This window comes from Tachypleus tridentatus, chromosome 12, assembly GCF_004210375.1.
Source record: "Tachypleus tridentatus isolate NWPU-2018 chromosome 12, ASM421037v1, whole genome shotgun sequence".
Classification (NCBI taxonomy): Eukaryota; Metazoa; Arthropoda; class Merostomata; order Xiphosura; family Limulidae; genus Tachypleus; species Tachypleus tridentatus.
In genome coordinates this window covers 53,890,908-53,914,145 of record NC_134836.1, presented here as the reverse complement: position 1 = coordinate 53,914,145, position 23,238 = coordinate 53,890,908, and the positions used below count along the sequence as shown (strand labels likewise).

Genomic DNA, 23,238 nt, shown 5'->3' with positions numbered 1-23,238 from the left:
TCTTAAGAAGACAACTATTTTGTTGAAATCTGGTTTTAATCTGGACTATTGTGGGAAAGTAGCATACAAAAATAGAACAGAAAGGGAGACTGTAAACATTGGCAGCTTGTTTTTAACATTTTACAAACTAATACCCTTAAAGCAGCTGAATAGCTCTTGTACTAAAAGCTTAATGACGTTACAAACAACACACAGTAGTAAAATTATAAGAATAAACAAGACAGTTTATCAATACTTGTTTGTTACAGGGTATGCCTTTATTACCTTAAACCACTGATGAATTACTTTTGAAGTACTAGGTATAAGGTTGAGTAATTGGATAATGACTTATGGCTGACAAGAGACAGATATCAAGTGTGCTGATTTGAAATTTGTATTGGACTCTAATACAAATGGGGAAAAAAATTAGAGTAAATCATGATTTTTGATTGTGAATATTAGCCCTATTTGTTCCAACTTTCAGCCACTTGTCAGCATTTAACATTGTATAACTTAAAAAATATGGATGTTTGTATGTGAAGAAAATACTATTTTCAACACATTGAAAGCTTTTATGTGGTTTTGACTAAAACCAGTGTTCACTGTGAAAATTAACTTTGCAGAACGTTTTTCATATAGACTGAGTATTAGATATATAAATAATAAAGTGCACGTATTTTTGTAATACTACAAATCAAATGATATTCAATGATATATATGTGATCAGTTGAAACTTAATGAGACTTGTACATGAAAGGTTAACACAAAAATACAACTTTTTTTCAGTAAACATTAGAGTATATAATAGGATGCGGCTTCTCCAGTGCTGAGAATGTAATAAAAATATAAGTATTGTGTTAAGTAACCTAGTTGACTTTTGTCATCAGAAAACTGTGATGCCAGAATGCATTAAAAACAACCAAAGAAAGATCATTAGTTTAATAATACAGATTGTGATTTCTTTGTTAAATATTTGTTGTATTGAAAGCGATGTAAAATGTACAACAGCTGTAAGTTTTTGATGTCGTCGTGTTTTGGTTGAGTGCATCAAATTGGTTTGTCCGTAAACATGGTTTTCAATTCAGAATCTTTTTGAGAGAGGTTAAATAACTTGACATTAAATTTATTAGTCATAATTTTATCCTGAGCTCATAATGACCTGTGGTTTTTCTTTCTCTTTTTGTAGTTCTAAATACCATTTGAAATGGGGAAATGCCTTAATACTGATATCCAGAAATTCAGAGTGTAATATTTTGTAAATAGCACAACATTTTCAGGCCAAACCTTTTTCGTTTAGAATATTACTAATTAATTTAATATACACGATGTATTTGCTTTTCCGGTGGTTGTAGACTTGTGAAGTTACGAAATAAAATTCTTAATATTGTAAGTATTACTGACGAACTTGTTTGTTTTTTACAGAAAACAAAAGTAGTAAATTGTGCATACATGTGTGTAAATGTGCACACACATATATATGTGCTATTCCAAATGGTAAAGTCTGAATGAATTGGTTAGGGTAGTTGATTTGTAATCTGCGAGTCGTGGGTTCAAATCCTGTCATAGAACATGCTCGCCCTTTCAGCTGTGGGAGCGTTATAATGTGAAGTTCAATCCCGCTATTCGTTGATAAAGAATTGACGGTATGTAGTGTTTACTAGCTGCCTTCCATCTAGTCCTAGCCTTTCAAAATTAGAAATGACTAGTGCAGATAACCTAGAGTATCCCTGTACGAAATTCAATAACAGTGAACTTAAATAATACAAAAACACTGAAATTAATTGGAAGAACTTTGTATGTTGGTGAAAAAAAAAGTTTCTTCTAGTCATTTAGAAATAACCAGACTGATAAACAAATATGTTTACAACTTATTGTTATTCATAAAATATTTTTGTTTGGTATTGATCCAGTGACCGTTCTCAGCTCGTTTTGTTAAATAAGTATTTATTCATACAAGATGTGATCAGATTAGCTTGATAAACAAGATCCATGAAAAAATCTTGAAACATTAATTGTTCTGTTAGTTCAAATACCTGTGTAGACTATGTATCTGCGTCAACACAGATTTGGTGAAAAAATTCTAGATTCAATCGAACGCATTAACTTACATGAAATAGTTTCCGATGAGAAATGCCTCTTTTACTTACAATAAAAGGTTTTGTTTGTTTGTTTTTGGAATTTCGCACAAAGCTACTCGAGGGCTATCTGTGCTAGCCGTCCCTAATTTAGCAGTGTAAGACTAGAGGGAAGGCAGCTAGTCATCACCACCCACCGCAAACTCTTGGGCTACTCTTTTACCAACGAATAGTGGGATTGACCGTAACATTATAACGCCCCCACGGCTGGGAGGTCGAGCATGTTTAGCGCGACGCAACAATAAAAGGAGAAAGGTGAACTTAATATGGTCATATAATTTAAAAAGATGAAATTGGTTGTGGGGAAGAGACTATTCGTTTTTTATAAACATGTTAACTTCTAACATAAAGTCCCCCTACCCAGAGGCACAGCAGTATGTCTGCATACTTTCAACACTAGAAACCGGGTTTTAAAACCCGTAGTGGGCAATGCACAGATAGCCCATTGTGAAGCTTCGTGCTTATCTACAAACAAACTAAACTCTAACATAAAACCTTAAGCTACCTCCCTTAACCATTTAAAACGTACAAGTTAAAGAGATAACCACAAAAACGTCGGAGATAATTGCCTTAACCATATAATTGTATCAGTCGCTTGGTGAAAAAACGATTTGACAATATCTTATGTTTATTTACAACTCTTAAGGTAAAATAATTTTCTTTTACTATCTAATCAAAAACACCTTTGGTGCGAAAAAATGATTCAGCAAATCAAATCGGTATTTCGGTCGCACAATTTATTTTTGTTCTATTAAACCTTTAGACAGATAAAAATCAGTCTTTCATCTTAATTGTTTCTTAAAATCAGACAAGGATTCGCTGTGCGACGTAAAGAAATGAAATCAAAGTTGGCTATAAAACCAGTAGCTACATTTTTAGCATTGACAGGAAATGTACAGCAAATATTCATTCATCAGTTAGCTCGGCAGCGATTTCTCTTTAGCTCAGGGCATGGTAATGAGTAAAACAAAATACACGCTTCGCTAACGAATGAATGAAGATTTGTTCTAAATTTCCATATAAGTGTAGTTACCAATTTGGCCGCCAATTTTGATTTCATTCCTTTAAGTCGAATGCTCAACCCTTTTTCGGCTGCACTTTTTCACTTCTTTTTTTTTTGCATCTAAAATGTTTTTGCACCAAATAAGAAAGTAACTTAATAGTAACCAACATCAGTCTTAGGACTGCAATCCTGTTATTTGGAACAGGTCTTTACAGAACCAACCAGATTCTTTAATATAGTGGCAGTTTTCCTCTCTGAAACAGTGTTAGCAGCCTCATTTACAGTAACGCCATGGAATTTAGATTAACTGTTTATTGTCATCCCCCATGCAATAAGTACAGCTGTATCAAGCATCATTATTTATGCTAATTGCTTAATCTAATATTACGTGATGCTAAATGACCTTTAATTAGGATAATTTCGAAAAATTTATTTAATTTGTGCTGAAAAGTTAGCAATGAATAATCAAAGATAATACTCCACACGTAATGATAATTTTGAAAACTTGAGCTAGAAACTGCTAATCTAGTTTGCTTGGCCTACCCAATATTTATGTATCTGCACGTCCTTTCACTTTATAGATTTACTGCTCTAAATCAGTCGTATTTAATTTGAATGACACAAAACTAAAAATGGTCCACTTTTACAGAGACTGTAGTAAAAATATTAAATCGATAGCTCGTGTGACTTTTTGCGTAGGCGTGCGCAAATATGTTCGTCACATTTGAGCGGTTTTTATTAAATAACTTTACACGTGTGGCTTTGTATTTACACCAAATAACACTCTTAATTGTAGGTTGTAAAGATATATTAGTGTACCAAATTTGAAAAAAAAAAAAAAAACATAAAAGTTAAGTATGGTTTTCATTAAATAGTTTCTGTATTTTTTGTGCAATGAAAATAAAAATTGGAGATGTTATGTCTCAGGTATTTCTGAATGAATTGCCTTGATATTTGGCACGTGAAGTTAAAGTCCAGTAGAATATATCCATTGAAAATATATGTTTTTTAGGATTACTACAGATCGAGAAGGTGGAAAAATATCTCCTCTTAATAACACACAATACGTTATACACCAAATTGTTTTGGCCACACCATACAGCGCCATATGCCTTTATATAATTAGTTATTTTTTTATCATTAAGTACCAATTACACCGCCACAAAAATCCACGGAAGCATTGAATATACAATACTGAAAACAATTATATAAACACGATCGATACACATACAGGAATCACATACAAAGAGTAATCGCCATTTGCTTTAAACCCAGCGTTACGCATTGTTTTTATTCTTATATAAGTTTATAAAGGAACGGTATGTTGCTCCAAATGTCCTGTTGTTATGATACCAGTCCCCACAATTCAGGTTGACCTTCTCACTTTTTATACAAATTCATATACCTTGAAGAAAGTTCACAACAGGACATTGCGCACCAATACGTGGGTGTTCCAGTTAGTGAGGAATGGCATGATGGATCAGAATTTGCATGTACTTGTCAACAGTCAGAATGCCAACAGTTTAGTACCACTGTTACTGTTGGCTGAGTTGCAATCCAAAACTATTTTTCACTCACTACCATGCTTCACTGTAGATTTTGTATCTTAAACTATGGTGCCACTATCCTCTCTGTCGTTGACTAAGTCGAAAATTATGAACTTTTAAACCACAAATCTCCAGCTTTGTCCATTTCAGCGTTTATGGTGTGATACCAGTTTCAGTCATTGGGTTTGGTTACTTCCTCCCAGCATCGGTTTTCTAGCATCTACGAGTCTCTTCAGACAACTTTATACTAATATGTATATCACTGTTGTTGAGGTAGTATGCATACTTGGACTTATAGCAAAGGTATTTATAAGATTCTATAGTCGACCGTTACCTATCTTACAAAGAATATACCCTGAGATACTTAACTATCTTAATTTTTGATGAAATAAGATTTTTCAGTGTTGAGGCCTTTTACTCCGTGATATTTCTACTGTTACGTACGTGTAACTGTTTTCTTTTGTTTTAATACGAACTTGGCCACATAAACAAAACTTCAGCGAAGAATGGATAATTCAGTTCACCTCTTTATCAAGCGAATTATACCATATCATGTGTTTTGTTTCTCTTTTGAATAAATGTTTTCATGTTTCGTCCTTATCAGATGTGAACGGCGTACATTTAAACAGAGAGAAAAAGAGGGGTCAGTCACTCATTTTAACAATTTTTTTTCTAAAATCAGCCAACGATAGTGGAGAGTTGGGGGATAAGACTAGATCTAATATTGGTCTCAGTGCTACAAAATTATTTTTATCTTTTTCCGTTATCGTTCAAAAAGTTTGAGAATGACGAAACTTCTCCCTATCGTCTCCAGATCTTACTCACTTTCACTCTTAATTGACGAAAATGAAACTAGTGGCGCTGAAGTAGCAGTCTGTAGGAGAGACTGTTAGTGGAGCTACTTTCATCGTAGGAAGGTAAGCCTTCAGTGTGATTTCACATCCTCGTAAGGAAACCCTTCGGTGGTGAATTTTTATACAAGGTTAGAACACTTAGCTAATAGTTGAACCCAGTACTGTCGCCGCACTGTGTGAACCATTCAAGTTGGTAACATGAATAAGTAGCAAGTATAATATTTATTATGTTTTTTTTATCTACGTTTTAGATAAATTAAAAACGATGTCAGATGGTTTTCTCTATGTTATTACTATTTTTATCTATTACAGAAAATTACAAGAGTTTCGCTACTTTTCATTGCGTATTTTATATGATTTCATAAACTCAGTCGATTTAGTGTTATATACGTAAATAGCAGAAATTTCGTAAAAGTTTTAGAATAAATAGTAATTCTCTACTCAGTCTCGCTAGATGTTGGATGTTTAGTAGCTAAGAGATCAAGATACGCTCCTAATTATTTTAATGAAGTGATAAAGCTCATTTTGTTTAGAATATATAATGTTACTTCCTGCGTTATCATTAATTTCGCATTAGCAATGACGCAAAATAACAGCGACCCGCTCGTCTAGAGGGGAGTGCGCAGTGTTATTATGGTAGTAATTAGATTTGGATCCTTGTGGTGGATACAACACAGATATCCCATTGTGTAGTTTCCCCATCAACAGTAAGCGAAACGCTGTGATAATTGTATCGGCAGTTTACTAAGACATCGTTTCTTTGTAGAATTTCGTGCTAAGATACTCAATAACTATCTGTGCTAGCCTTCCATAATTTTGGAGCGATGAATTAGGAGTGATGGCAGATAGTAGACTCTAACGAACAGTGGGATTGGCCAAGAATTATGACGCCCCTACGGCTGAAAAGGTGAGTAGGTGTGGTGATGGGATTCGAACCCCCCTCCCCTTCAATTGCGAGTAGAGTTTCATTCCCACATTTTAGAATATCAAAAAATGACAGATTTCGTATATGGAGTTGGATATACCATGGCTAAAATATTACCACAATGCGACCACTCTGTGTAAACGTAGCTGCAACTTTTAAGGACAGTATTCCGAACATAGCCTGCAGTACGGTAATTTCATTTAAGCCCCCCAGTGGCCCAGCGGGATGTTTGCATACTTACAACACTAAAATCTGGGTTTCGATACCCGTGGTGGGCAGATTACACAGCCCAATGTTGCAGCTTTGTGCTCAATTACAAACAAACAAACTTTTATTTGAACGCAACTGTAACTCCTGATCTCGGAGTCAACATTTTATGTGAACGTAATAACACCTATTAACCATGACAATAGTAGAATGTGCGAAAACAAGAGTTTTTGTTTATAGCTAATTTAAACGCAAGAGCTGAAGCACCACTATTAATTCACAATATATAATAATTATGATGGGGAATTGTGATGAAGTTACAAAGGCAATTTTGATAATTATGTCTTCTTTGTTTTATTGTTATTATTAAAGGAGTGAGAAATCATTTACTAATCTTTGATTTTGTTTTTCAGCCCTTTTTTCTTCATTCTACTCAACTGTTTTGGTTCCGTTAATTAACAACAAATAGAGTTTTTTTCCTCACAGTCTGAGGTCACTTTTAAACTATCAGTTTTAATTATGCTAAGTAACGCCTTTCTAAACACCAATGTGCGAAAGCTAAGGAGAATATGTTACAATACGTCGACCACATTACAGGTGCCATTATTCAGGCTCATCCGGCTGGCTAGTTTTCAAGAGCAACAACCGTTAAGGTGTTAATTAGATTACGCACGTGTCTTGTAGTTAATATAATTCGTATTTAAATCATTTAAAAATTAGGTTTCAGGTATTAATTAATAACATATTATAATTTATTTTATTATTATTTTATTGAAATTTACTTTAGTATCATGACACAGAAGAAAATTCTAATTACGTCACCTACGACAACGTTTCTCAACCTGTATGTTGTGACCCATGGACACTCGAGAAGGCTGGTCAGAAGTTCGCGATTAATTTTTCAGCTATTACTGTCGTTTAAAATAAACAGAAATAATTTAAATCTAAGGGAAATTAGTTGGTCACTCACTCCCGCGACTCTAATACGTATTTATAAAAATCGGGGTGCATACAGAAATCGAAAGCTACTTGGATATAACTTGTAATGTACTTCATATACATCAGTCCATGAATGGAACTGCTTTACACATTCAAACAGACACGCCCTTCCTACCAGTAATTAAGTCCAGCATGACTAAATTACAACGTCTAGTGACAAGATAAACTAGTGTATCTTGCTCAAATTGTATTCGAACACGGGTTCGAATCCCCATCACATCAAACAAGTTAGTCCTTTCAGCTTTTGGTACGTTATAAAGTCACAGTCAAACCCACTATTCGTCAGTAAAAGAGTAGCTCAAGAGTTGACGGTGGGTGGTGATCGCCAGCTACCTTCTCTCTAGTATCACACTGCTAAATCAGGTACGGCTAGCGCGGATAGCTCTCGAGTATCTTTGCGCAAAATTCAAAACAAATAAACAAACAAACCTACTAGTAATTAAGTTATGTTCATTCTTTCAGTATAATTTAATGTCTTATAATCTAGCGTTTAAGTTCAACATAGGTAGAAGCAGTGAGTATGAAATCTGACTTTCAAAAAAGTCGTCGTGAAACACTAAAATTTGGGAAGCACGACCTTATGGTTTCATGAAATTTGATTTGTTGTAATTAAGAGAAAATCTGTGCTGTGCCCACCACGAGTATCGAAAGTTGATTTTTAGCCTTAAGAGTCCACATGCGTACCGCTGAGCCATTAGAAGGGAAAATTTACGAAGATGGGAAAAAAACACATTTTCAAATGTTTAACTTTTCATAGTTACTACGGCTAGTTACGACATCGTATATGTTAAAGTAAGCCTTATTTCATCACAGCGGTTTAAGTGTAAATTACGATATGCGATAGGCATCTGGGAAAGAGACTAGCATATTTGTACATTGTGATTACCGGAATACAACGTCATCGTATGTTTACGCACATAAAACTCAACTGTGTGCTTATACCAAGAATTTCCTGTCTGCCGCCAACCCGTGACGTCATTAGACCGTCTGTAAAAGTTATATAGGCATCTGCTTCACAAAATGTGAAATGCTGAAGTCATATCCGTTTGTTTCTCTTAGAATTGTTGGCAAATTGTAGGCTCAGATTATCAAACACTAACAGCCTTGCCCAGCATTGCCCTGGTTTTCGAATAAAACAAAAAGAACCTACACTTTCTGTTCCCCCGTTCCATATTTCGACAGGTAAAAAATATTTCGTGAATTTATGAAAAAATAACCTTAGGTTTGAAACTAGAGCCTGTTTTATATAGAGCTCCCTTGTGAACGGTTTTTTTTTCTTCACTGGCAAAGAAAAATAGGCCCTTATGGTTAATATTTAGATTAATATACGAGTACGCGTTAAGGCGAATTCGATAAGCCTAGCTCTATTTCCTCCTTCCCCTGTCATCTCTCCTCAAATATTAAAATTACAAACATACATATATATATGTAATGTTATGTTCAATTTACTATTATGCAAATGTAATATATTTTATGGCACTGATGTATGCAATGTACTACAAACAAAATCCTATACTAAACTTTATTATATATAAAAAAAATCCACTACCAGGTACTGAGCTACCCGGGAAAAAATAAATAAATAAATTCGCTGACTTGTCTTTAATCTCACTTTACACGATAACTATTATAAAGTAAGCCATACTGTTTTCACTCAGTCTATTTTATGGTAGACAGCATAATTTTATTTTATAGACTAAGCCTACTGTTTGCTTTTTCCCATACAATAGCCTCATTCTACATATATCTCTTTAGTGTGAGGTTAAATATGCAATGTACTAGTGGTTGTATAATAAATAATCTATAACTAAATAGGTCTATCTATTCCAGTGTTAATAAAGAAATACAGTTTCCAGTTTGAAACTATCTTCCACCTCATGCAAGCGCTATGCTAGTAATTTTGACTTGACTTTAATCTCACTGTACACAATATAAATTAAGCCTTACTCTTTCCGCGTATTCTGTTTTATGGCAGACGATATACTTTATATTTTATAGACTAGGCCTACTGTTTGCTTTTTCACACAGGACATTTTAATTCTGTATACATTTCTTATGTGTGTAAGGTTTATTCTATGAGAAAATATCCCTATAATACTGTATTCTAAATTAAATATTAACTCAAACTTACCGACAAACTGTCAAGCCTGTGTAGAATGTAATGCATATGTTAACGATAAAATTCTCGATTTGGCGGCATACAACATACACTTACATACATATCAACGAAATATAGTTGTTTTGCGCACCTAAAAGTTTAACCACCTCAATTACCTCAGTGAACAAACTAGAAAACTAACAGAGATCTTGAGTTTTATATGTAGATAGAGAAATAAAGTAAAATACAGTTCTTTTACCACCATATGCGCAAAAAAGTATATATATGTATATAAATTTATAAAAGGTTAAACATGAAATATTATAGTAATTATTAAACGTTTATAAAACATCTAGCATAAATACAGATTTTGTGCAGAGATTACTATTAATATTAATACTTTGGTAGACAGTTTCGGAATAGTTTACAGTTTCACTCCTTAAACATCGATAACTGAAGAAGAATTAATATTCAGAATACGACACCCAGTAGCTCAGCAGTAAGTAAGAGGGTTTATAAAGCTAATAATCAACTTTAAAAATTTGCGGTAGGCACAGCACAGATAGCCTATTGTACAGCTTTGCACTTAACAACAAAAACATCGAAAAGACCTAGCATTCGTAATGAGAATAATAAAACTTAAGCGTCAGAGCAGTGACGTATTTAAATAGGGGCTAAAGAGGATTCATTCTTAGGGTTCATGGTCTTAATGGAGGTCTATTGAAAATTTTATTCTATGTAAAATTACAAGCGACGTAGAATCTACAAAAAAAAATATTACCACCGTGGCTCAGACAACCTTAAATCCACCACTGCATCAGTTGGATGTTACACATATCTGAGATGTGACATGGCTTGGCGGTTAAGTCAGACGACTCTCGGAATGCGGGTCACAGGATCGAATCTCGTCAATGTTAGTAAAAACGTAGCCCAAGAGCTGGCAAATGGATAGTAAAGACTAACTCCCTTCCGTCTACTCTATCACTTATAAATTAGGGACGGTTAGGGCAGATAGCTCTTAAATAACTATGCACGAAGTTTTGTAAACAAATAAAAACACATATTTCTGGTTTGAAATATGCACAGAACAAATTAGGAGATCTGTAAAACAAGTGTGTTTGTACAAATATTAGGCAAATTCGGGATTCAAATGGTAACTTTGAAATTTCAAACGTTATATATATATACATAACATTTCAAATAAAACCCACAAGTTCTAGCATTAAACAAACGATTTTTTGAAATACTTTGACATAAAATACATTGTGTTTAAATTAAGAGAAATAAACAGGCTATATATATATATATTTATCATCAAGGCTAGTTTACAGTTTTTAACAGCATAGCACGTTGAGATTCATTCGTTTCATCAGTAAAGCTTACGTCACTTCTAGTTCACGTGCGTGAGAGTAATTAATAGTGTTCAAAAAGGTTTGAAACCATAGATGGTTTGCAGTTGTTTTTATTTCAGATACGCAAATGATTATTGCGCTGTCAAAACATGAGAAGGTCGAGTTAATCCTGCTGTTAATCCAAACTTATTTCGAAGTAAAAGAACAACATGTGGAACGCATCCTGTAATAATCATTGAAGTACCTATGGCTCCAGACCTCTTTTTGGACACCCTGTAGATGCTTAGACCATGCACGCAAATGTCATTGGTTTGGTTGTTATTAAGCGCAAAACTACGTATTTGGAAATATATACTCAGTCCGCCACGAATGTCGAAACCCAAATTTGAGCGTTGACTGTGTGTGTGCTTTCTTATAACAAAACCACATCTGGCTATCTGCTGTGTCCGCCGAGGGCAATCGAAACCTCGATTTTAGTGTAACAAATGCTAAAATTTACCGCTGACCAACCGGGGGATACTGACCGTCAAAAAACACCAGCAAGCTAACCACTATAGTGCATGTTATTTGCTAATGTTGTTGATTTATTAAGTATGGGAGTTTAGCGTAATACAAATATTTACTGTTGTGTCGCTTCTGGTCAAAATAACACATTCCCCAAATATTCATCAACGCTCGTGCCATGACGCAAGTCTTAGTGAATTGAAAAGTTATGTTACAGAAATATCTTTTTCTTCCTGCGCCTCGTTATACAAAAGAACTGTGCTGATAGCTTGCGCCTCGTTATACAAAAGAACTGTGCTGATAGCTTTTTTGCTTCGCATCAAGCACATTTTTTGTTCGTTTGTTGATGAGCTCATAACTGGGTATCTGACATCTTTGCTCCGTTCACTGGGAGTATTGAAAGTCAATTTTGTAGCACTAGAAACCCATAGACTTATCGTTAAACCAACATGGTGAGGAGAGAGTGGCTTCAAACAAACCCATAATCAGAAATATATATATATATGTAATTAGACTCTTTCAAATAATTCTCCTTAAATATTCCTTTTTGGCCCGGCATGGCCAAGCGTGTTAAGGCGTGCGACTCGTAATCTGAGGATCCCATGGTTCGCATCCCAGTCGCGCCAAACATGCTCGCTCTTTCAGCCGTGGAGGCGTTATAATGTGATAGTCAATGAAATTGTAGTTGGTAAAAGAGTAGTCCAAGAGTTGGCGGTGGGTGGTGATGAATAGCTGCCTTCCCTCTAGTCTTACACTGCTAAATTAAGGACGGCTAGCGTAGATAGCTCTCGAGTAGCTTTGTGCGAAATTCAAAAAAACAAATATTCCTTTTTTATTTTTTACTTTCTTGAAGATGTTTCGCTAATAGTTTGAAGACAAAATTTTGTCAAAATATTGGCAAGAAAAGTAAACAAAAGAATATAAGAAAGATTTACCTTCAAAAGTGAGAACACCTTGTGACCTTCACATGTCAGAACACCTTGTGACCTTCACATGTTTCTGCTGCTGTTTTTTCCCTATATGTGCATGTAGTATTGGCAATTTTATGGATTAACAAAATAACATTAATTAATATCAATTTAATAATCACGTCAATATCATAAAGCCGCATTATGATGTTTTACAAATTATTATCTGTTACTTTAATGCTAAGGATTTCGCCAGTCCTATCTGGAGAACAGACTCACTTACTGTTCCATGTTCTTACCTAATGAGAGCCACCCATGGTAGTCAAGTCTGTTATCCTGAGCCGAAGTGCAAGATACCACCGAAAAATTCATTCACACGTCAGCAATGGAGAAGTATGGTTGCGAACTGTGATCATTTATTGCCTAAAGGTTTGTATTATCCTCATTATAATTATATTTGGACATTCAACCCTAGATAACACTAATACTATTGTACTTCTGCAACGTTTCTGAAAGTGTTCCGTTTCAAGGGTGAATAAAACCAGAATTAAGAGTATCAAATATTTTTATTTCTTGCTCTGAAAGTTCATATGTCATGCTATGTCGTAGCTTATAAAACGCATAATTTTTCTCGTGATTCATTACATTGTCAGGCTTCGCATATATGACATTGTTTAAATGTATACTGACTGACTCACACTACTGTATTGTGGTGCGGGTGGTTAAAACACTCATCGCAGAAGGTTTTAAATGTTTAAATGTAAGCTCAAACAAAAGAAATATTTTAAATTATAAATATTTTTCTTTCTAGCTGGGTCAAAGAAAACAATTTTTTCAATGTTGGTCAAAGTTTGTAGAAAGAAAATGTAAAATGATTATCGAGATTCACGTTTTTTTGTGTTGAGAAAAATATACAAATAGTTCATATAAATAGGTTTTGCTACTGAAAAAAAAAGTGAAAATTCATTATGTGTTATCATTGCTTGAGCACTTTTCTTTTTGGTTTCTCTAACGAAAATAAATAACTGAAAATATCGGAAAATTGAGACATCGTATTTTTCCTTATTACTGACTGAGTTAAAACAAACGTGATCTCCCCCAGTTTATTCATTTGTTTAGAAAACGTCATTGAATGAAAATTGTACATGGCTTTCAAAGAACTGTTGACCCTCTTGTCCATAAAAACTTTTGTTTGGTCTAAATCTTGTATATTTTTTATAACCAGAACTGAAGTTCAAACATCTACCACGTCATGATGTAATTAAGGGCTATTAATCCGTACATTGCTTCCAGATGAAATATATTCTCAATTACTTGATACAAGATTTAATACTATACGAAGCCACAAATACGTTAATATATATATACATGTTTGACTGTACTCTTTGTACATATATATTATTGTATTTTATTCCATAGTACTCAATTAACCTTTTATTTCTTTAGATCCTCGTCAGTGGACACGAGAACATGTGGCCAGTTGGCTGCAACACGTTATTACACGTCATCAGTTGCCCTCCGTTCAACTTGACCGTTTCTTGATGAATGGGAAGGCACTGTGCTTAATGAGTATAGAAATGTTTGTTCATAGAGTACCATTAGGAGGAAAGTTGCTCTACAAAGACTTCCAGCTTCGTCTTAGTAGTGCCCTTTATAGTTGATACTTAAAGTACCTCGAAGTGTAGTCTAAAATAAACATCTTTCAGAACGAAGTTGTTCTTGTATTGTTCACAGTTGATTACATGAAGTAAAGTTGCTCTTATATTGTTCACAGTTGATTGCATGAAGTAAAGTTGCTTATATATTGTTCACAGTTGATTGCATGAAGTCCAGTTGCTCTTATATTGTTCACAGTTGATTGCATGAAGTCAAGTTGCTCTTATATTGTTCACAGTTGATTGCATGAAATTAAGTTGCTCTTATATTGTTCACAGTTGATTACAGGAAGTCCAGTTGCTCTTATATTGTTCACAGTTGATTGCAGGAAGTCAAGTTGCTCTTATATTGTTCACAGTTGATTGAATGAAGTCAAGTTGCTCTTATATTGTTCACAGTTGATTGCATGAAGTCAAGTTGCTCTTATATTGTTCACAGTTGATTACAGGAAGTCAAGTTGCTCTTATATTGTTTACAGTTGATTGCATGAAGTCAAGTTGCTCTTATATTGTTCACAGTTGATTACAGGAAGTCAAGTTGCTCTTATATTGTTTACAGTTGATTGCATGAAGTCAAGTTGCTCTTATATTGTTCACAGTTGATTGCATGAAGTCCAGTTGCTCTTATATTGTTCACAGTTGATTGCATGAAGTCAAGTTGCTCTTATATTGTTCACAGTTGATTGCATGAAGTTAAGTTGCTCTTATATTGTTCACAGTTGATTACAGGAAGTCAAGTTGCTCTTATATTGTTCACAGTTGATTGCATGAAGTCAAGTTGCTCTTATATTGTTCACAGTTGATTACAGGGAGTCAAGTTGCTCTTATGGTTTTTACAGTTGATTGCATGAAGTCAAGTTGCTCTTATATTGTTCACAGTTGATTGCAGGAAGTCAAGTTGCTCTTATATTGTTCACAGTTGATTGCAGGAAGTCAAGTTGCCCTTATATTGTTCACAGTTGATTGCAGGAAGTCAAGTTGCTGTTATATTCTTCACAGTTGATTGCAGGAAGTCAAGTTGCTCTTATATTGTTCACAGTTGATTGAATGAAGTCAAGTTGCTCTTATATTGTTCACAGTTGATTGCATGAAGTCAAGTTGCTCTTATATTGTTCACAGTTGATTACAGGAAGTCAAGTTGCTCTTATATTGTTTACAGTTGATTGCATGAAGTCAAGTTGCTCTTATATTGTTCACAGTTGATTACAGGAAGTCAAGTTGCTCTTATATTGTTTACAGTTGATTGCATGAAGTCAAGTTGCTCTTATATTGTTCACAGTTGATTGCATGAAGTCCAGTTGCTCTTATATTGTTCACAGTTGATTGCATGAAGTCAAGTTGCTCTTATATTGTTCACAGTTGATTGCATGAAGTTAAGTTGCTCTTATATTGTTCACAGTTGATTACAGGAAGTCAAGTTGCTCTTATATTGTTCACAGTTGATTGCATGAAGTCAAGTTGCTCTTATATTGTTCACAGTTGATTGCATGAAGTTAAGTTGCTCTTATATTGTTCACAGTTGATTACAGGAAGTCAAGTTGCTCTTATATTGTTCACAGTTGATTGCATGAAGTCAAGTTGCTCTTATATTGTTCACAGTTGATTACAGGGAGTCAAGTTGCTCTTATGGTTTTTACAGTTGATTGCATGAAGTCAAGTTGCTCTTATATTGTTCACAGTTGATTGCAGGAAGTCAAGTTGCTCTTATATTGTTCACAGTTGATTGCAGGAAGTCAAGTTGCCCTTATATTGTTCACAGTTGATTGCAGGAAGTCAAGTTGCTCTTATATTGTTCACAGTTGATTACAGGAAGTCAAGTTGCTGTTATATTCTTCACAGTTGATTGCAGGGAGTCAAGTTACTCTTATGGTTTTCACAGTTGATTGCAAGAAGTCAAATCGTTTACTGTAATGGAGAATAACAATAGTTTGACCAAATAACCATGTTAACTAGTGTATTATTTACAAGTTATGAGAAACTACTTGTTATTATTACATAACAAAACCAATCTCCGCAGTTTCTCTAACATTATTAATTCCTCAACAAGTAATGTTCTTTTAGTTTAGAGAATTATTTTAAACTGTTTGTGTTGCTCGAAAAGTACACGATGTTTTAATAAAATAAATCATCTGTTTGATTGTATGTTCTATGTTTGGACATTGTGGGATTTGGATGTTCATGACTGTTTGCTGTTTCATTTTTGTTTTAGTTATTTTTGATCCAAAATATAAGTGTTAATTTTCTTTTTTTCACTTCCGAAATTAGTTCACTATAATATACGACTTAGTAAACACTCTTCTAAGAAAGGTATACAAAACAAAACAATACCCTATTAACTGTTAAGAATAACCAGAATTCAAAATAGCTTTAGTTTCAGGCTTAAACCTATTTCATTAGGTCACTGAGATATCTTTTCATAGAAACATATGTGTAAGTATTCAGAATGTCAGTAGTTTTCACTTATTGCATTACAAGTTTGTTTGTTTGGAATTGAACACAAAATTACACAATGGATTATCTGTGCTCTACCCACCATGGATATCGAAACTCCGTTTTTAGCGATATGAGTCCGCAGACATACCGCTGTGCCGCTGGGGGACGTTACAAGGTAGATATTTGTTCTTGAATTTCAAAACATTAATATCGCATTTATTCATAAACATACAGTAAAAACGGTGTTATGCATCGAAATTACTATATTTAAATTACCTTGTTGTCTGTATATGACTGTGGTATTTGTATTTTAATGCACGAAACGCTTTTGGCCTAACGGAAACAATTAAAATCAAACTCAAGATGTAGTTAAATGAACACATGTGTTTTATCATTTCTAGTTGACTTTGTGTTTTCAGTGTATTTTATTATTGTTAAAAGACCAGTCATGCCTAGCTTGTGTTTATGAAAAATAAGAAAATATTGATGTAATCAAATGTTTTTTATGTAAAAGAGCATACAACTCGATTTATATCAGAAGTCAAACCTCGCTTAATCTTACTTATTGTGTCTTGATCTTACTTTACTTCTTCTAAACAGTTAGGATGAACCTTGTAGGTTATTGTTTTGGAATAAAACTACACAATATCTATGTGTGTACTCTATCTACCGTAGAGAATCGAACCCCGGATTTTAGCATTGTAATCCTTAAAATTACCACCGGCCTGGTCTCCTAAGCCCCCAGTGGCACAGCGGTGTATTTGCAGACTTTTAACACTAGGAACCACGTTTCGATACCTGATTGGCAGAAGACAGATAGCCCATTTTATAGGTTTGCTCTTAACTTCAAAGAAGAACAACAAACTAGCAACATTCAAAATCACTAACCTTTAATTTCCCAACATTCAGTTTCTCAATGGTCTTATACATAGATATGAATGTATTGAAGTTATATGGTTGCATGCAAAAAACAAAGCCCTAAACCGCAAAGTCTGGGTGTAAGCTAATGGTTTATGTACATGGCCTTTGGGTGCAAGGATCCATGATCCGCAACCAGCTATTGCAATCGGGAAATATTAATCCTCCAGAGCATCGATCCAAGACTGGAGCAATCGAGAAATCCGTCGTATTGCAAATCAATAGTTTTCCGTTTTCACGAGTTATAAAGTGTTCTTCTTCAATTGTATCAAAAGGTATTTTAGTTTTAGCACTAAACACTTGTAATTTGTCTAAACCACTACGAATAAAGAAGCAACATGGTACATTCAACATTATACACTTTAAAGCAAGTCCACTGCATTAAAACACAAACGTAGAAATACCAAATGTTAATCTAACTCAGAATTACCATGCAGTCTAATTATCGGCGTAAAGGGGTTTTTCAGAAGGGGCGGATACTTGTACAGTTTTTGCCCAAAGAGGCTAGAAGTAACAAACTTCTGCCATCAGTGTTTACTGAATGAAAGTAAAACTGTCCATATCACCATAATCCCAGCTTTTAATTTTGTCCGAGTAAAAACTGAGAATTTGTATGTAATTTAATCGAGGGTGTCTGCCCCACCCGTACGTTTATGAATCGGAACACATATAACGAACCTGTATCAGTAATATTTCTGTTTGTTTGGAGTTAAGCACAAAACAACACAATGGGTTATCTGTGCTCTGCCCAACACGGGTTTCGAAACCCGTTTTCTAGCGTTTAAGTCCGCAGATGTATCGTTCTGCTACTAGGGCGCCTGTCGGTAAGAAGTTGAAATATAAACTATATGCTTTGGTGTATTTTTAACCTGAAAGATACCTGATTTTACATATGGGCTAATCGACTAATAGGTCAGAGAGGTACCGAAGGTGAATCGATAGCTATAAGAAAGACTGAAAGTCACATGCGGATATAAAGACTTTATTCAGCTTTGAACCGGATAACAGAGTCGACTGTTACATTTATAATGCATCTACAGTTGAAAATGTGGAATGTATGAAGTGACATCTTGATGCAAAAGTTGAATCATCCGACGCTAGCCCACCATGATAACTATTAGGATACAAACATCTGCCAATAGAAGTAAAAAATAGCCTAAATTTGACAAGATGATATCAGTTTTAATCTGAAACATTCACGAAAACCTGTTAAATAGTCATGTAGAAACACCGAAAGACTAGCTGTCAAATCAACTCTCAGTTTATTGACAAGAAAAAAATATTTATATCTCACTAGCAAGTTAAAAGTGAACTCTTAAACTCAAGCAAGAACCAAGCTCATGATCGCAAAGACTCAATGTGGGCTAATGGTTGGTTCGCGAAAACAGATTGGCGATAAAAAGATTCACGATTCATAATCTCTTATTGTATAAACGCGCTACAGACGTTGAGGTCGTGATGTCGCTTCCAATGTTTCAATCGAGTCCCACTACGAGACCATGCAATAGTAGTCCAAGAGTTAGCGGTGTGTGCTGTTGACAATCTACCTTTTCTTTATTCCATCAATATTCAGAGTTATGGACGGCTATACACAGATGTATAGCTTTGGTTGTTTGTTTGTAGCTAAGCGCAAATCTACACAAAGGACTATGTGTTCTCTGCCCACCATGGATATCAAAACCTAAATTCTAGCATTGTAAGTCCGCAGACATGCCGTTGTGACACTGGAGGGCGTGTAGTTGTTGTTGTTTTGAATTAAGCACAAGGCTACACAATGGGCTATCTGTGCTTTGCCCATCACGGGTATCGAAATCCGGTTTTTAGGGTTGTATGTCCGCAGACATACCGCTGAGCCACTGGAGGGCTGGGCGTGTTGTTTTGGGGGAAAAAATGAAATAAACCTATTCACAGTCTAATTTACAAAAAGCTTAAAATTCGATCAATGTAAAATAATCGTCTGGTTTTCTCTTTATTTTTATCAATACTATTAAATTGGTGAATTAATCTCTGATTTTTGTGATTGGGGGCAATACACTAATATTAACAATTCACCCGTACCAAGAAATAAATGGAATTTATTTTGCCTGTAAGAGTCAGAGATTACAAAACTGATTTTAAATGGTAGTTTTGTGACCTGTAAAGTTCATAGCTCCTTGAAAAGACGTAAGCCGAAACGTCGAGTAGAATAAATAAACATTAAAAAAAAACATTGTGTCTTGTCTTCATTGAAAATGGGGCCCGGCATGGCCAAGCGTGTTAAGGAATTCGACTCGTAATCCGAGGGTCGCAGGTTCGAATCCCGGTCGCACCAAACATACTCGCTCTTTCAGCCGTGGGGGCGTCATAATGTTACGGTCAATCCCACTATTCGTTGGTAAAAGAGTAGCCCAATAGTTGGCGGTGGGTGGTGATGACTAGCTGCCGTTCTTTTAGTCTTACGTTCCTAAATTAGATACGGCTAGCACAGATAGCCCTCGAGTAGTTTTGCGCGAAATTCAAAACAAACAAATATTGAAAATGGTCTTTGTTCTGCTTACAAAATGGGCAAAGGTAATGTTACATTTCTTTTCAAATTCATCTTTTTTATTGCACGTCGTCTAAACATTACCTTCCCAACTATTTTGCAATTTGTTTATTTAGTTTATTTTTTAAGGATAATGTTTAGTAAACTCAGCACTTTTAACATTGTGTTTTTTTTTTCTTCCCAAGTTTTACTATCATTTATATGCGTATAGAAAAGGTCATACTATGATTAGCCAGTTCAACAAAAATGTCTGGCCGACATATTTTGCAGCTTTAAACCAAATTTTTATTGCATTTTTACTAATTTGGGGAATACGGAACAATACACATCTAAAACCGTGAAGCCTGAACGTCACTTAGCCCAATTTATCATCAATGGCCTCTGGTGGTTCAGTAGCAGGCCTAAAGGCTCACAACCCTACTAATCAGTTTTGATACTCGCGGCGAGTGCAGCACACATAGCGTATTGTGTAACTTTTCACTTGACAACAAACATACAAAAGCATTGAACAAAAATCAGAAAAATAAAAATGAAATCGACCGAATCTATTAGAAGTAATAGTTTCAGACAATAGATGGGGCGACTTACCAAATACATTTGCACCTCAAATTAAAAGTATGTGAAAGCTGATACACCTTTTGTTTCGGCAAACGTGAAAGAATAGAATTAATTGTCTTTAACCAAAAAATGAAATATTTAATGGATTTTAGTAGCTAGGCTACAGATGATTTGTTATAGCCTATATGAACCTTTGGTGAGGAGAAAATTAGCTTCACTAACGAATCCCTTAAGGCTTAATATTTCAAGCATATTGTTACAAGCAGACATTTCAGATTATATTTTAATAGTTTTCTTTTGAATTCCTTTGATTATTTGGCATTCAATGCTTATTAAAGGTCAAATTAAAACCTAATGTGTTTTACACCGTTGTAAATTTGTATCATTAAGTTTACAAAATCGACCCCAGTATAAGATTATGGTATATTCAAGTACCAGTTGCCAGATGTCCCAAAATTGGACACTGAACTAGTGACATCAAATTTAGTGGATTTGTAGCAAACATAATATTTTCTCGTGATAAATTAATCGGGTGTAACTGCAGTAATTTAAGATATAATAAATTCTATTCTGCGATAATTTTAGTTATTGTATTGGTATTGTAAATATACCTTATGTGGTACATTGTCCATACGACCATATGAGACAATTATAGGTTATTGATATATTCGGCACTAATATTAAATTACCGATTAGAAGAAAGGTATGCAATTACTCAGGAGTACCCGCGGTACAATAGTCTTTTGTTCTTAATAAAGAGATTGACGGTCTCTCTTATAACGCGTCCATAGCTGAAATTTCGAAGTGTTTTCAGTCAGGCATGATAACCATATTTAAGTATTGTTCCAAACTTATATAACGTATGCAGGTAATTATTACTGTCTTCTTTGAACTGTAGAGTCAAAGTACTGTGAAAATATAATCCACATTTTACTCCAAAACAAAAAAGATATTAATCCTGAGTGTTGACACTTTGCAGAAGTCAAAACTAAACAAAATAGACACTTTGCAGAAGTCAAAACTAACCAAAATCTACTTCTTTATACGTTCTATTTTGAGTTCTTGTAGACTCATTCTTAGGTCATTTTTATTTTGTTTTACTCACTCATATGTCAGAGTGCCCCCAGTGGCTCAGCGGTGTGTCTGCGGACTTACAACGGTAAAATACGGGTTTCGATACCCGTGGTAAGCAGAGCACAGATAGCCCATTGTGTAGCTTTGTGTTTAATTGAAAACAACATCATATGTCAGAAAAACATAAAAGACATTAAAATATCAGTTCTGTTTTTGAACTTTGAAAATGTCTGCAGACATTATTTTATCTTCTATAAGCCATAAGAACACAGAGATGTCTTTGTGACGTTAGTTTAATTATCCATTTAATATTCTAAGTGCGTTCGTTTGTTTTCAAAGGAGCACCAGTTCATTTAATAGGTAATTACTGTTTTAATGACAGTTTCACTTATACACATTAATAAGAACAGTTATTATGCACAACATTACATGATAGCTACTTCAACAGTGTAGACGTTATAATGTGACAGCCAATCCACTATTTGTCGATAAAGAATAAACCAAGAGTATATGAGTAGCTCTGTGCAAAATTCACTAAAAAATAAACAAAACCACGTATATTTAACTGAAGCCTAATATTTCCACAACGACAAAGAAAGCGAAAAACGATTGCTCTAATCCCAAGTTCTTGCCATTTTATTTCAGAAACATTTGATCGCATATCTTTCATCGTTTTACACGGACTAACAACACTAAAACCTGAGGCTCGATTTTTTGTGGTGGACATAGCACAAAAAACAACAAAAAACAAATGTGTGCCTCTGCGCGAAAACAATTGTTGTTGTTTTGTTTTTCGAATTAAGCACAAAGCTACACAATGGGCTATCTGTGCTCTGCCCACCATGGGTATCGAAACCCGGATTTCAGCGTTGTAAGTCCGCAGACATACCGCTGAGCCACTGGGGGGCGCGCGAAAACAAACAAATATGATTTTAAAATCATAATTGCAATATGTGTTGTAAAGCAGAGAATAGAAACTACACTTAAGTAAAGTGTTCATGCTTGAACTTCGACTATTTTGATATTAAGTTTATTCTAGGTTTGTTGCATAAAGGGGCCCGTCATGGCCAGGTGGTTGAAGCATTCGACTCCTAATCCAGGGGTCGCGGGTTCGAATTCCCGTCACACTAAACATGCTCGTCCTTATAGCCGCGTAGGCGTTATAATGTGGGCGTTGGAAAAAGAGTAGTCCAAAAATTGGCGGTGGGTGGTGATGACTAGCTTGCCTTCCCTCTAGTCTTACACTACTAAATTAGGGACGGCTAGCACAGATAGCCCTCGAGTAGTTTTGTGCGAAATTCCAAAACAAGCTTTGCGCGAAATTCAAAACAAACAAAATACATGTAAAGCCCGTGAGCCAGTTTTGACGAACTTACTGATTTGCTCCTTTACTTATTATTAAGATACATCACCACCAGATTATTTCTTAAGAAAACTCACGGATAACTCAAGTTTTCTGGCTATTGCCACTAATAGACTCTTCATAAACCCGTGTGGCTGGAAAAGTAACCATCTTTCTAATATAATGCTTCGAATATTTTATTCAATGTTGGTGTAAATATACA

At 34.8% G+C, this 23,238-nt stretch overlaps 1 protein-coding gene across 7 annotated transcripts; it reads left to right on the top strand.

Annotated features, from left to right (window-relative positions):
* The first annotated feature begins 5,442 nt into the window (after nucleotides 1–5,442).
* Nucleotides 5,443–16,308, top strand: LOC143233350 (protein C-ets-1-like). 7 transcript variants are annotated; one of them, XM_076469517.1, is made up of 3 exons: nucleotides 5,443–5,581; nucleotides 12,757–12,940; nucleotides 13,958–16,308. In XM_076469517.1, exons 2-3 carry the CDS (start codon nucleotides 12,814–12,816, stop codon nucleotides 14,170–14,172), a joined length of 342 nt encoding a protein of 113 aa, XP_076325632.1. In that variant the 5' UTR covers nucleotides 5,443–5,581; nucleotides 12,757–12,813; the 3' UTR covers nucleotides 14,173–16,308. The 7 variants fall into 7 exon arrangements, with proteins under 7 accessions (XP_076325632.1, XP_076325629.1, XP_076325630.1 ...); XM_076469514.1 differs by having other exon boundaries at nucleotides 5,517–5,646; XM_076469515.1 differs by having other exon boundaries at nucleotides 5,569–5,707.
* The last annotated feature ends 6,930 nt before the right edge of the window (nucleotides 16,309–23,238 follow it).